Source organism: Pundamilia nyererei, unplaced genomic scaffold (assembly GCF_000239375.1).
Source record: "Pundamilia nyererei isolate P.nyererei 1_Seehausen unplaced genomic scaffold, PunNye1.0 scaffold00009, whole genome shotgun sequence".
In the NCBI taxonomy this organism is placed as follows: domain Eukaryota; kingdom Metazoa; phylum Chordata; class Actinopteri; order Cichliformes; family Cichlidae; genus Pundamilia; species Pundamilia nyererei.
The window spans coordinates 2,051,846-2,066,327 of record NW_005187410.1 but is presented as its reverse complement, the minus strand read 5'-3'; the positions used below and the strand labels follow the sequence as shown (position 1 = coordinate 2,066,327).

Here is a 14,482-nt window from a genome sequence, read left to right as displayed (position 1 = left end):
ATGTGAGGCCAAAGAGCTGACTACTGAGGCTTTTTGGCCTGAAATGTGTAAGGCTAAAGCACACACAGGACTCACTCAGGACCAGGAGCAGCAGCTGTGAGGGTTTCAAGCACAGGAGCACGAGCGTGTGGGATTTTCACTGCACACTGAACTGACTTTTATAAATATATATATATATATATGCATATGTATATATATTAATCATTCATTCTCTTTTTAAACAAGCACTTGAGCAAAACATGGAAATGCAGTACAACCGCTGACTACTACAGTACACAGACGCTTCATATACTGCTTTTATATGTGAACAGCTATACTAAGTGATGATTTTTTTTTTTTTTTTAAATGGCAAATAAAGGTGAAGCTGCATCTAAGGGCACGTTGAACCATGTGTCTAGAGATCCCTTTTTTTAAAATTTTATTTTAAAATAAGAACAGCAGACAGGAGAAAAAAAAGAAGGCATTTTTAAATTTAAGACATCCAAAGGAGGGGAAACTGAAAGTCCTTAAGGAGAGGATGCGTATCGGCACATCTGGCAAAGACGAGGACAAAACTCGGGTTTGGCTCACCGGGCATTTCATGCCAGTGAAACAGCCGGCGCTTCGCAGGGCACTAAACATGCAGACAAGCACGCCGTGCTCAAATCCCTCAGCCCGGACAGGGGGTACTACAGAAGGCCAGCGAGCACTGCGCGCAGATGCAGCCGTTTCACAGCAGAGATCTAACTCCATGTATGTGATTGAAATTGCACTTCCAAAAAATAAAAATAAAAATCAAAGCAGGGCATTTTAGGGACTTAAAATAATAACCCAAATGAGACTGATTGATATATGACAGGAAAAAAAAAGAAGAAAAGTCTGACGGTTTTTGTTTTGCAGGTAAAAACTGCACATGATGGTACTCAACTGAAATGCAAGGCCAGGATATTCAGCCACACTTGTCACACGAATGCGCACAAATCTTTACAGTGTTGTCACAGCTGCAGTGTGAAACCATTTGCAATCCTCCCAATTGGTCATCAGTCTGATTTTGAACCATTCTGCATTCTGATTGGGAGACACGTGTCTGAGTGGCAGGTGAACACACAATGAGGTAGAACAAAATGTTTTATAAGCATCCAATCAGAGCACAAAAACAGGCGGTCAGCAGTGACTGGTATACACCTCCAGAGGGCAGCACTTCACCGGCTCATACATGACGCCAACACACAAGCTTTAACACAGACCTACACGCGCACTAACGAGTGCTCTTAGATGGAAGGATCCATTGAGCGGTTTGAACCGCAAATTTAACATACAGTCAGCAAAAGTGTGCACGGTCCAATGCAGTTATTCATCGAGATTCAGATTTTAAACCAAACCGCAAGACAAAAGTCTTCCCGTAGCTGCACAGTATTTATTTCTCTAGATTTAACCATTTAAAATCTCGGGGAAGGACAAAGCCTCGCCACCCTTCCAGTTTGGTTTTACAACAATCCTATTTGTTAGATTTTACAGATTAAATGAGAATTGTTTCTGTGACAAAAAAACAGGTCATGGCCTTAACCCTAAAGAATCACTTGGGCCTGACAAACTACTGTCACACACACACACAAAAAAAAGAAAACCCTTCTTTGGACTCTGATTTAAAACATTTAAAGATCTGTTATTCATAAAACTCTCTGTCGAATTAAAACAAAAAACCCAAAAAACAGCAATTAACGAGGAAGATAATCAGCAAGAACGATTGCACGTGAGCCCCGGGAATGAAGGAGAAGGAATGAAGAGACAGACCAACCGAGTCCCCCACTCTTCTCCAAATGAGCGACGGTAAGTGTTATTGCTGATTCATTTTTGACTGATTCAGTCTGGAAAACGTAATAATCTGAAATGTCACGGATGACCTACAGCTAGCCTGAAATCCTTGCAGATCTCCTCTCGTCACAGCCTCCCTTTGAGGAGAGTTTCTATGTGGAATGCTCAGCTTGGCAGAGAGGAGGACGCAGTGACACGCTGGACTCTTACACTCGACCGTAGTTACAGCAGGAGCAGCCGGTCACGATTCACTACTTTTCACGTTGTTGTGCTGTCAGTGACTTCATCCACCCACGACGACAGCAGGTCTCAATTACAAATTTTAATGGATGTTTAACGGGGTGGAAACACAGCTCTGGAGATCTCAAATGTGTTTCAATTTCTTAGACACACACACACATACACAGACAGACGCACAGGTAGAAAGACGTCATAGTCGAGCTGTAGAGAGTCGCGGAGAGAAACTGCATGAATCTGTGTGTGTTATGTAGGTATTCGTGCGTGTGAGTGTGCGCGCCATTCCCTGCACTGGACGTTAGACCTGTGATATGATCTGCATGTTGAAGCTGGGGGAGCGTGACTGCTTGGTAAGAGGTGCTCCAGGAGACAGCAGGGCCTGAGCCTCCTCCGGCCTGAGCAGGTGTTCCTCCTGCAAACTGATGGTGGAGTGCCGGTGAGAACCCCCAGCTAGAAGCCCTTCCCTCTCAGAGCCTCCTGCCTCCTCGTGTTCCTCGCCATCGCCTCCGTTCAGGTTGAAATTCGTGCAGTCAAAGGACTTGCTGGAGGAGGTGCTGCCAGTCCTCACTAGCATGGGGCCCGCGGGGAAGCTCAGGTGCTTCTTTATGGGGCTCAGCTGGATGGCGTCCAAGTTGATGCTCGCTGGAGGCGACTGCTGCCTCTGTTGATGCCTCCTCGTGGCGGCCTGAAGATCCGCAGACAACTCCGCCTGTTTGTCTGTCTCCCGCTCTTTCTCCCGCTCCTTCTCCCGCTCTCGCTCCTTGTCCCGAGACAGTCGCGCAGTAATGGCTTTCTTGATGCTGCTCGTGCTGCTGTTCAGGCTGCCACCCCTGGGCCCCACGCTGCCGCCAAGCTTGGTGCCGCTGGGCTGGCTGCTGTTCGACGCCCCAGAGGAGAAACCCTCGTCTGGGTCGTTGATATTGAAGGAGTCCTCCCCGCCGCTCATGCCATCAGCGTCTGAATGTGACGATGAATGAACATAGACAGAAGAAAGCAAAACAAAAGCAAAGAGAAATGTGAGTGAAATCACAAAATGCTGAGCTGAGTATGACCTGACTGAGCAAAACTTTTACTCTCATTTTATAAAACCTTCCAAACACTTCATAACTGCAAAGTTTCATAATCTATAATCTCGTCCACATGTCACAGAAGTTGCTGCTCTGGCTCGTTAACACAAAGCCGTGTCTTCTAATTCTTATTTACAGTGTTGTCAAATGGCTTGTAAAAATTTTAGCAGTAATAATGACTATGATTAGATGATTAGAAATACTCCAAAATAAATTAGCAGACTTAATTAGTTCCCCTTCTAAAAGTGCAACACTTTACGCTCGACAGACTGTGCTTCTTCATTATCTCAGTCATTAAGCACCAAACAGAGGTTCAGTTCAATAGACTGCATAATGACCCTGAGCTCTGATCCTCTGATGTAACACAGATTGACTGAAATCTGACCAGCTGTTTGTTTGGGCAAAGTGAGAGTTCAATACCCTGGCTCAAAGAGCTGAGTTTTTTTTTAATCACAATATGCAATCATCAATAATCTGTAGCCTAATAGGCACGATATTTGGATAAAGACCTAAAGATTAAAACATTTTTAATCCATTTGTATCCTCACTTTGAAAGCTGAAAAGGAAAAAAGATGATAAAGTGTTAGAAAAAAAGCAAGTTATTGACATACAGTATGCAGGGTAAAGGCTGTTAAAAGAAGAGAGATGATCAGCTGTCTCTCTCTGTCATGCATCGTTGGGACAAGCAGACCCGGATGACAGGGAAACCACAGACAGCACCAGAAAAAGGAATGCAGAAAACTGAGAAGAAAAAGGTCTGGACTGACATGCACATAACATGAGGAGAAGACACATGCTCTCCTGCCCCATCCCTCGTCTCTCCTGCAGCACTGGCCCAGCGGTCACGTGGTTGGCCGGCCGAGATGTGCCTGCCAATCTGTGGAAAGCGCTGATGCGAGTCCAAACACCTCGCCAGATCAATAGCCTTCCAGTTAGAGCTGACAGCCCGCGAGGCTTAATGAGCCAGTCTGCAAACCACCACAGGCCAACCCAGTCCCCCAAATGAAGAGTGGTATTGGTGATCTTTACCAACAAGGCTGCAGCCAGTGGTTTTTCCATGTTTTAGCCTTTTGACTACACTTTGCTTATGTCTGGCTCATGCAACAGATTTATATACTTCCTGCCGGTTCCCAGTCATTTCAATGCGCTGTGAAATTTAGCCGGAAATAACTGAAATAACATATTTTGTATTTCAGTTTTTAAGTGGGGAGCATTTTAAAAACTCTTCATGGTGCATTCAAGGTCAATCTGAGGAGCAGCATTTTAAAGTAAACCTGCAAAAATCATTGCTTCTGCAGAAAAAAGAAAATACACATAACCCGCAATATAGCTGAGAGGGTCAGTGTTAGCTTTGCAATTCAAAACAAAAATAAAGGGAGGAAGTGCTACTTAGCATACAAACTATCCATATTTTCCCTGTAAAGTTCAATGCTTTGTTTATGTTTAAAAGTTAAATCGTTGGTCACATTATTAATGAGGATGAACTTTGTGCTTTGCATAACAGAAGTTTGGTGTTACAAGCTAAAACAGCACTTTTCAATCCGTAGGCGAATTTCATCTGCAGAAGTTAAGCTCACTGCACATAAGCATCAGAGTTTGTATTATGTAAAATATAAACCAACATACAAAAGAAGTAAACTTTAACTATATAATGATCGTCACTAATGGAAGATTTGTCCAGTAGAAGGCATTATGGGTAACTGTGTTTTTACATACCTGCATGTTTGATGAATTTTGACTACAGCAGTGTATATTTGAAAAAGGACCTGTTTTCCTACCATAAACAGAGTCCATACAAATCAATAAATACACATAAGGAATTCTTCCTTAAGAGTCTTTGATGATCTTCAGCGGCTCATTCTCATATGTCCTGGTTACAACGCAGAACGTATGAGATAGGATCGCTTTAGAACTAAAGAGGATAGACATTAAAGATTTCTAATAAAGACTGATATTTAAATTAATTTTCAGATTGTTTTTAAAACCACAAAGTTTCGAAATAAACTAAAGCTCCTGCATCAGTCGGGCTCTTTTAAAAATCTGACATCATCAGTTCAGAGTTTTTAAAACTGCTCCCACCTCAGATTTAGCAATATTAAAATAGCACATTTTATACTTTTACTTTGAAGTGATCTGAGCTGAATGAATAATTTCCTCTAAGGAACTCAAAACAAAAAAGAAAAATGGTTGCGGTGCAAAGAATATGCTATAAGAAGTTTAAACATGCAAAAGGCACAAGCAACTTTCAATTTCAATGCAATGGAGAGGCAAACAAACAGGTTTCGACTTCCTGCAAGAGAATCGCAACTAACTGACTGCTTTTGAAATAATCCCATGTTTCTCTTTAATATGTGGCAGATTTCTATCTAACAAAATCATGATAAAGGATTCTTTCAGAGCGGTGTTCAATGAAAACTCACTGGAAGAAGACGAGATGGCACTCAGACATACACTGACCACAAGCCAGGAAATGCGTCTGACGTTTCAAGATTTCTAAACGTTTATGAATGGAAATGGACACACATTTAAAGGATGCAAAATGGGCCTACAATCCCCGCTCGAAATAGTGGACTGACGGCATTCAATTTATAACTTGGCCTTTTTTTCTGATAAGCTAAAAGATCCGACGTTTCTTGTTTGAGCAGAAATCACTGAAGCTTGCTGTAGCGTGTGCATGCAGGGCTTGTTTTCACTCACTGAGCTGGGGAAAAGAAATGCAACATAACGGAACACAAACTTAGGACAGAGTAAAGGTGCTGGACTAATTAAAAAAAAGAAAACACCACAAACAAATCAGAGGTTCTCTTTCTGCAGGGAAGGGTGGTAGCAGCAGATGGGTGCTGCTGGCCTCACAGACCCAAAACTTAATGCTATCAAACACCTCAAGGGGCGAGTTCAGAAAGAAGATGCCGGATACTCTGAGCCCGTTTTGTAAAACTGATGCATATTCCCTGTCAAAGCTGTAGAAAATATAAATCAATAAACCCAATTATCAAACAGGGAGAGTTTGGAAAGCGCAGAGTAGAAGGTCAAGCTGGACACTAAACATGCTCAGTGAGTGACAAGGGTGGCAGTTTAACGTTGAAGGCATGATGAGGGGAAGAAAGAGAGAACATGACATGACGACAGGCCCATGCAGAACGGCCACTAGCCAACCACACTTCCTTCAAACCCAGAATAGGCGACTCTTCCACTCTTAAATGAGGCAAAAACATAGCAAAGGTTTTGCATTAGAGGGGTTGTTGGCTGAGCGTCTTATAAGACTGGATGAGTTAGTATACTCTGGGGAAGTGAAGAGGCAGCCACAATGGAAAGGGCAGAGTTAACCGCCTCAAGCCGAGAAGGGGTAGTAGGAGGAGGGTTGGGATGATACAGATCGAAGGGGGCACCTCCTCCTGAGACCCGCCCTGCTCTGAGCGTCCGCCCCCGTCCCCTACCCTCGAGAGTGATGGGGGGAATGATGCTGCTGCTGCTGCTGCTGTGGTGGCTGTGTTGCCGCCCTCCTCTTTCCTCTTTAGCCGTGGGATCCCAGTGGGTGCGGTGGCGGTGTTGGTGCTGGGCGAGGCTAGGATTGACGATGAGGCTCAACTCTGCATCGGTTGAGTAGTCAAAACAATCTGGGAGTCAACAACACAGATGAGGAAATGTGTCGCTTTAGTAGCAGCAAGCTTCAATCAATTCGGGCCTCATCATAGCCAGAGCAGGCCTAACTACTGTCTCTAAATTCACGGGTAGATCACAAGATATGGAAAAAATAGGAACTACCCCATAAATACTTGGTAAAATGGAGACAGTAGAAACTACAGGCACCATTTCGCTCTTCATCGTAACCAGTGAAACAAAGCACGTAATAGACAGGACAAGCAAAAACAGAGAAAAGAAAAGGAAAAAAAGAGCAATAAGGAGCAGTGAGTGGCACAAACACTGCAAACACAGACTATATGACCACAGTTGCATACAATAACTGACATGAAACACCATTTAGATGATGCTAATGGTGTAACTGAAGTACAGAGGAAACGGGTTTTCTTCTCACTGGAAAGGGGGGGAAAAAAAACACCAGAGAAGTCATTTTCTCACCAAATAGCTCCTTCTTGCGGGCTTTTATAGATCAGGGAAAAAAGTAATAACCTGTAAGATTACAGTTTAAATCATAACCATGCACTTGCTTAACTTTCTTCTTCAAACTATCCTCAAGTGCTATGGATAATTCATGAGGTTGATGAAAGGGCGGGAAAAAAAAAAAAAAGTAATCTACTCTGCGTCCAGATTTACTTCCTGCACTGCGGCCTGGCTCGCGTTCCTGTGTGCTGCAGCCAAGATGGCAGATTTTAAGTCTCACCCTCTCTCTTCCAGCGGTGGCGTCGTATCGAGGCGGTGGTGATGGCCGAGATTGATATACGGCTGATGGTGGGCGTCACCTCCACCTGCAGCACCTTGCGGCCCCGCGGTGCGTCGGGAGCGCTTTCCGGCAGCGAGTTTTTCATGGCGTTCCCCAGCTGAAGTCGACACATGCACAGGTGCAGATCAATAAACAATTAAAGGAGCAAAGCCAGGAGGTATAACAAGATTTAAAGCCTGGTTATGGTTCGAATTTGAGGACAAACAAACAAACAAAAAGGCAGATCAAAGCCATTATTTTACTTCATGGTTTTTATTTTGTCTCGGGATTTAATTATAGACAGGTGGGAGTTTACTGCTGTGCTGCAGGTCTTACCAGGAGAGGCTGGGAGTAAAGCTCCAGCTGGGCTCGGTACAGAATGTCCTCCAGAGCTTCTCGCCCCATCTCCCACTCTCCATTGTATCTGCAAATCACAACAAAAGACACACACACACACACCGGCATTTAACAATGTCATGCTGCGAGCCTATCTGGAATGTCTCACAAGGTGCCTTGACGTCTGAATCATATCCTCTAATCTATTATTAGTTATTTAGTAATGCCTGCAGCTACAGCGAGGGCGTGGTGGATAACTTGGGCACGTATCTAAACAGAGGGATTATACTCTCTGTCACGCTGTTGAAATGCAAGAAAATAGGCTAAAAATTTTTCCTCGCAGTGAAATTAAATATAAAGCATTTAGAAAAGCAAACTTTATGTCACACATAAATGGTTTTCACAGTTACTAAATAGAATACTGGCACATTAACGGCTGCTAATTTGTGTAAAATTGTGTAAATGCAGGATATGGAAACATATTATAAAATTCCAATTGAAAATCAGCAAAGACTGATAAACATGTATTTAACTTGAAAATGTCCAATAAATACTGAATCTTATCTTTGCAGAGCAAGATACTGCAAGATACTACCTGGACTGATGACCATGAAAAAAAAAGTACTATGGAAATAATAAATTAAAATTGCAAAAACACCAGGAAGTGAATGGCTGAACTCTTTGATGTGGTCCTGCAAACGCAACAGTCATGCGAGCGGGGACAAATGTTCTGGACTTCCTTTTAGTCTTAAGATCAAAAGAAATGGGATGAATGGGCAGGTAAAACAGACTCTGTGATGTTCACGAGGCTGAAAATTACTCTACAGTAGAATAAATTTCCAATCTGAACAGCACAAGTGAATGCTGTTTCTGTTTGTGATGTTCTGATATCCCAGCACATTTTGCTTCCTCTCTCGGCATTAGCGGCCATATTAACCTAAATCCCAGACTGTCCTCAGCTAGTGCCAAGTGTGAAGCTTGGATTCATGTTCATCTGGCCTTCACGTGAGTGAGCACTGAGGTGACCTATGGTAGGGATTACTAAAAAGGCCATTATTTTCTGTCATCTAAACTCACACTCACACACAGCCCTTTTTTTTTTTTCTCCTTTTTTTTGTGCATCGCCTGCTCCAACCTACTGATTTCTGCTCTGCATCCTCATGGAGGTGATGAGGCAGAATGCATGCTCATCCTCTCCCAACCGCTCTGCTACACCACTACTGCAACAGTAGTGATTCCAGTCACCATCGTATCAGGATATCCATATCTGAGGACTTGCTGTCATCGAGGAGCTATAATCAGCTTTGCAATGACTGTCCTCGTAGGGGATGAAATCACCTGCTTCCACAATGCGCTGCTGATGTAATCGCTCTCTACAGTGGGTAGCTTCTGCCCTTGGTGGCGCACTAGCATATGCTGTGAGGAGAATTTCTGCAGCAGCTCATGGCAAACTAGAATCAAGAAGACCCTCATTAGCAATGTTCCAGTGGCAAAAACAACATTATGTTGTGTTGCCCACAACGAGCAGCTGGCTACAGCCACAATAAATACAGAATCTCTTTTCAGCTTCATTTACACCATTCGCTCTGGCCTGTGCAGCTTCAGACTGCTCTCAGAGCAGTAAGGTGGTTGCAGCTCTGGAGGTAGATCGGGTCAGCTACTAATCAGAAGTCGAGTGTTTTTTGTTGGAAAAGGTCAACAGACATATGGGTTTGTTTACTAGTCAGAGGGTTAGTAGTTTGATCCCAGACTCCTCCAGTCAGCATAAAGAAATGCCTTTGGGCAAGAAACTGGACCCCAAACTGGACCTGATGCATTGATCCTTCATGAAAGTCAACCAAAACCGATTCTGGCTGTAGCGGGTAGCTAAAAAGCTCTAAAGCCAGCTCAAGACTAAAAATAGAGCTGAAAATAAGTGATAATGTTCCTTTATAACAACAGCATGTGTATATTGCATATATAACAAGTGATGATGCATGAAACTTGAAACAAACAAACAAACTTGAAACATGAAACAAAAAATCATAATATAATGAAATAAGCAAAAACCGAAACACTTTTCCTGCTTTAAAGACACGTACATGGCATGATACACTGCAGTCAGCATCTGCACCATGAACTCAGGGTCCAACAGCACTCGGTTGCAAGGTTCCCTCCAAAGCTTCTGCTGTTGCCGCGGGAAGCCGCATACACACAACCTGTGAATAGAGATTTTTACTGGTTAAACAACATCCCTTTAACCTCTGTGGAAAGCACACATCAGATAAGATGAGGCTAAATGGGAAGAACAACTAAAGGAAACATCAGACACTTCCTGAGGAAACACATCAAACACTGAGTGAGGGGAACAAAATCTTAACTTCTTGAGACTCATAGAAGGTCAAGCCAAGGTCAGCCAGCAGGGCGCTCACGTCTTTACTGTGAGGCTAAACTGAAAGAGTGAGTGCTGTTCTCGTGCTCTGAAGTCTTCACAGTCACAGTTTGCCATCTGTCTAGACTAGACTGAGCTTGCTTCAGGCGTTGTCTGTCTGATCGGTCACAGTAGGCAGCGATTCATATCCTGAATCGTCTACATGCTGCGGTGGAATAATTATCTGCGTCATATTGTAAATTCCACATTGATCCTTTCTCCTTAGGGCGTCTCAGTGTTTCCAAAATAGACAGATGGAGACAGGTATCCAGCAGTAAGGTTTTTGATTGGCCAAAAGCACAGTCAGTTCAACTCATTTCAAATAAAACTGCATTTATCAAATCCTCCTGCAAAGATGGCAGTCTGTACTGAGATATGGTTACACGGCCTATGAGGTGTTTTAATCCTAATTTCTGGAAAGCAGGTAATACAAAAAATGTGTCATTGCAGAGGCTGGTTATCACTTGGGTGGAGAAAATGCAAAACAAAAGAAGATACACGCGATTTTGTTTTTCTTACCGTGAGCTCATCCTACAAACTGACTGATAGGAAGAAAGGGGCATGTAGACCACAGCAGAGTTGTAGCAGAGCATGAGGAAACACAGCACCTCAAACCTGCAACCAAAAACACACTGTTAATGGAGTCTAATCAACTTAGTCCAAAAAAAAAAAGTTGGGGGAAAAAGGAAATATCACTTTTAATCAATATCATACCTTTAAAGTATGACACTTTCACTGAGAACAATTATGCAGCGTGGTTCAAGCAATTTATCAACTCTATGAAGTGTTAAACAGTCTGCTTGCCTAAGCACTTTTGTGCATTGTCAGCCAGTGTGCCGCTTGTAGATGCATAGCCTTACATACTGCAGTAATCGCCCTTAAGCTCTCCACAGACTTCTTATCAATGATGCAGAATCAGTGACACTAAAGATTTAAGTCATCTTGAACTCATAGTGGATAGTATACTTGTTGCTGCGGGTTCACCCAGTAAAGAGATTATTGTTAAAATATTTGGCAAACCTACGCAACTCAGAAGCTTTGACAGAGAGGGGCCAAGATTATACTAGCTTCTGGGCACAAGCACGGACAGTTGTGTACAAATAGTTTCTCCTGGAGGACACATGAGTAGATGGTCCATTTTAATGTAGAGCAACATGGACACACACACACACAACTGTCAGACACAAAACCTCACTTTACCCAGTGATGGCAAAATTTACATCACTAGGAGTCATGCATAAAACTAAAGAGGGTGGCGCTGTAGAACACACAGGTGAGATTTGGGTAGTATATGTACAAATTACTAATAGTCACTGAAAAGCAACTGTAGCATAAGTTGTGTGGGGGAAAGTGCTCTTCCTTCTAGAAGTTATGGCAAAGGCTGATCAGGCCCACATGTAAGCGTGACAAATGGAGCAGTTCTTATATATATAGCTTTTCTACTGTGATTGACCACTCAAGACACTTTCATACAACTTGCCTCATTCACCCATTCATATGGGCACTTTTTATTTTCTTAAATGGAAGTGCTTTCTATCCAACTTTCACACATTCTTACGAGCAACTTGGAGCCCAAGGATGATTGGCACGCAGACTGGAACAGACAGGGGATCGAACCACCAACCTTTATAGGGGACCTGCTCTACCTCCTAAGCCACAGCCACCCCAAACAACAACACAGAAACTGAATTATTTAATACAAAAATTTCCATGACAACAACTCATCCGTGACCCTCTGTGTTGTGACAAAACTGTTTGATAATTGTTTAAAAAAAATAGAGAGAGAGAATAAAAAGTTGGTGGTACTCAAATGGAATCGATACAGAACTCTCCCTTTGTTATTATTAGCCTTCAGCTTCCATATAGCATACTTTATTTCCTTAAGTGCATATTGAGGGAGGACAATGAGGAAGCCCTTGAATCTAAGTGGCCTAACTGAGTCTGTGTGCAAGGTGGATGTAAATTGCTTGGTGCTAGATCATCAGTAGCACTGAGCTGGCACCTCTCGGGAGCTTTGAGCCTTCTTCTCATAAACACTATCTCACGCCCAACTCAACAAATGGATTTCCAGATAAGCTAAGAGGCTTGGTCCTGCTGAAAACCATTCAGTATATTTATGATGCTCTGTGTTTATGGAAACCAGGGGGCCACCCTGCTCTGGAAAACACTAAAGATGATGAGTGTTATCTGTGCTTCCCCTAGATTATCTGCTATGGTGGTGTGACAAAACGTTAGCCCCCTTCCTTCCCCTGCCCGACCAAAATTACTCCAAGCGTGCATTGACGATTCAGTTAAAGTCAGAGTTCATGATTCAACAATAAGAAAGAAACTGGCAAAACTGGATTCCATTTCTGCCAGTTTCTTTCTTATCAAGGACAAAACCGCTGCTGACCAAAAAGAAGACAAAAGCTTGTCTCACTTTTGTCAAGAAACATCTTGATGATCCCCAAGACTTTTGTCCCATTAAATCTGGTATTTCAGGAAAGGAACATCATACCAACAGTGAAACATGGTAGTGGTAGTGTGATGGTTTGGGGCTGTTTTGCTGCCTCAGGACTTGGAAGACTTGCTGTGGTAAATGGAACCATGAATTTTGCTATCTAAGAAAACATCCTCAAGGAGAATGTCTGCCCATCTGTTCGGTTGTGCAGCAGGACAATGATCCCGAACACATTAGCAAGTCCACCTCTATGGCTTAAGGAAAACAAAATGAAGACTTTGGAGTAGCCTAATCAAAGTCCTGACCTGAATCTGATTGAGATACTGTGGCATGACCTTAAAAAGGTAGTTCATATGAAAAATCAGGAAGGGGGCAAATACTTTTTCACACCACTGTATATGTCACGGGCATTTATGTATATCTGCTCATTCTATTGCTTCATTTCTATGCAAAGATCACCATAGCAGCATAAAGTATTTTAGAGCCAAAAAAGCTTTCAGACCTGCCAAGTCTGGCCAGAGGAGGCTGGGCGAGCATCAAGGCTTACGATCTGATCATCTTAAAAAGGTTTTATAGATGGTGTACAATAAATAAAGTATTTTATTAATGAAAATAAATTAGTCAAAGTTTGATTCAGTATGGCGAGTTGCACCTTGAAAGACCTCTACCACTGCCACTGCCCCCAATTGAACAAACAAGGATCTCGGTGTGTATAAACTACAGCTAAACATCTAATCTAAATCTAAATCAGTACCTGTTCTGCGCAGTGAAGGTCTCTCTCTGAGGATGGAGGCCGCTGTACACCACTCTGATCAGGTCATGTTGACAGAGCGCTCCCTCTGTCAGTGCCATTGACCCCAGGCTAGAAGGCTATAAAGAAAAACAGTTCATTAAACATTTCCCAGCTGTGGCACCTTTATAGCATGACAGTAAATGATAAATGGCCCTTTTCTTTGTTTAAATGGAAAACTATAACGAAACTTTGTGAGGAAACGTGTTGAGAAAAATGGAAGAACCAGACTAGGTTTACATGTCACAAAAACAAACTGATGGGACAGTAGAGACAAAGTAATCCAGGTTGTTCATGGCCTGATGTTGTAATTTTTGTTGTTTTGTTTCATTCTCTTTATTTTTATTATACAAAAGAAAGTAAGTATTCACAAAAATTACCCGAGTTAAATTTGTTCATGTATTAGTTCATACATATCATGACAGAAAGCATGACTACTGAACAGTCGGTAAAGCCAATGACTCCTTATTTGACCATTTCATTAAATACGTTATATACTTAAATTGGTTCAATTCACCAAACTTTTTTCAAAAGGATTTTTTTTTGATTTTTTTTTGGTTAAAACTTTTGAGGGGCCCCGGAATTCTTGCATTTTTTTGGGGGAAAAATTCTATAAACAGAGCACTTGTGCATTCATGATCTTGTCATCATACTGATCATAAGACAAGACAGCAGAATTTGCTGTGTGGATCTGCTGTGTAGTTTCGCTGACCAAAACCCAAAGCCTTCAACCTCAATTATACAACATGAATTAGCATGTCACGTGGCCTTAAGGATCGTTTTATATCCTCAGCAATGTGACTGCTATATGGTCTGACAATTTTAACTTCCTATTTTAATCCTTGCCCTGTTACAGATCTGATATCTCTAGGTTACCATAAGCACAGAGGATAAACTGAATAACCAAGGTGTATTTCGCTGTCCAGCACTGTGTCATTCCAGAGACAAGCTAAGGTATTCAGGTTAACAAACAAAGTCATCTTAAATCTTCATGTTGAAATAAAAAGAGGAAGAGGTAACGACCGAG

At 42.4% G+C, this 14,482-nt stretch overlaps 1 protein-coding gene across 4 annotated transcripts in view; it reads right to left on the bottom strand.

Moving 5' to 3' along the window:
• Window positions 1–2,101: 2,101 nt before the first annotated feature.
• The window catches only part of LOC102196007 (protein FAM126B), a 44,540-nt gene continuing 32,159 nt past the window's right edge, over window positions 2,102–14,482 (bottom strand). For 3 of the 4 annotated variants that reach the window (XM_013908345.1, XM_005723324.1, XM_013908346.1), the window contains 7 exons: window positions 13,420–13,535; window positions 10,745–10,840; window positions 9,897–10,013; window positions 7,816–7,903; window positions 7,441–7,597; window positions 6,536–6,715; window positions 2,102–2,988 (listed from right to left, as the gene is read on the bottom strand). In XM_013908345.1, coding sequence (XP_013763799.1) covers window positions 2,330–2,988; window positions 6,536–6,715; window positions 7,441–7,597; window positions 7,816–7,903; window positions 9,897–10,013; window positions 10,745–10,840; window positions 13,420–13,535 — 1,413 coding nt within the window. In that variant the 3' untranslated portion in view covers window positions 2,102–2,329. The remainder of the gene's footprint in view (window positions 2,989–6,535; window positions 6,716–7,440; window positions 7,598–7,815; window positions 7,904–9,896; window positions 10,014–10,744; window positions 10,841–13,419; window positions 13,536–14,482) is intronic. The other variant, XM_005723325.1, reaches the window with a different exon arrangement.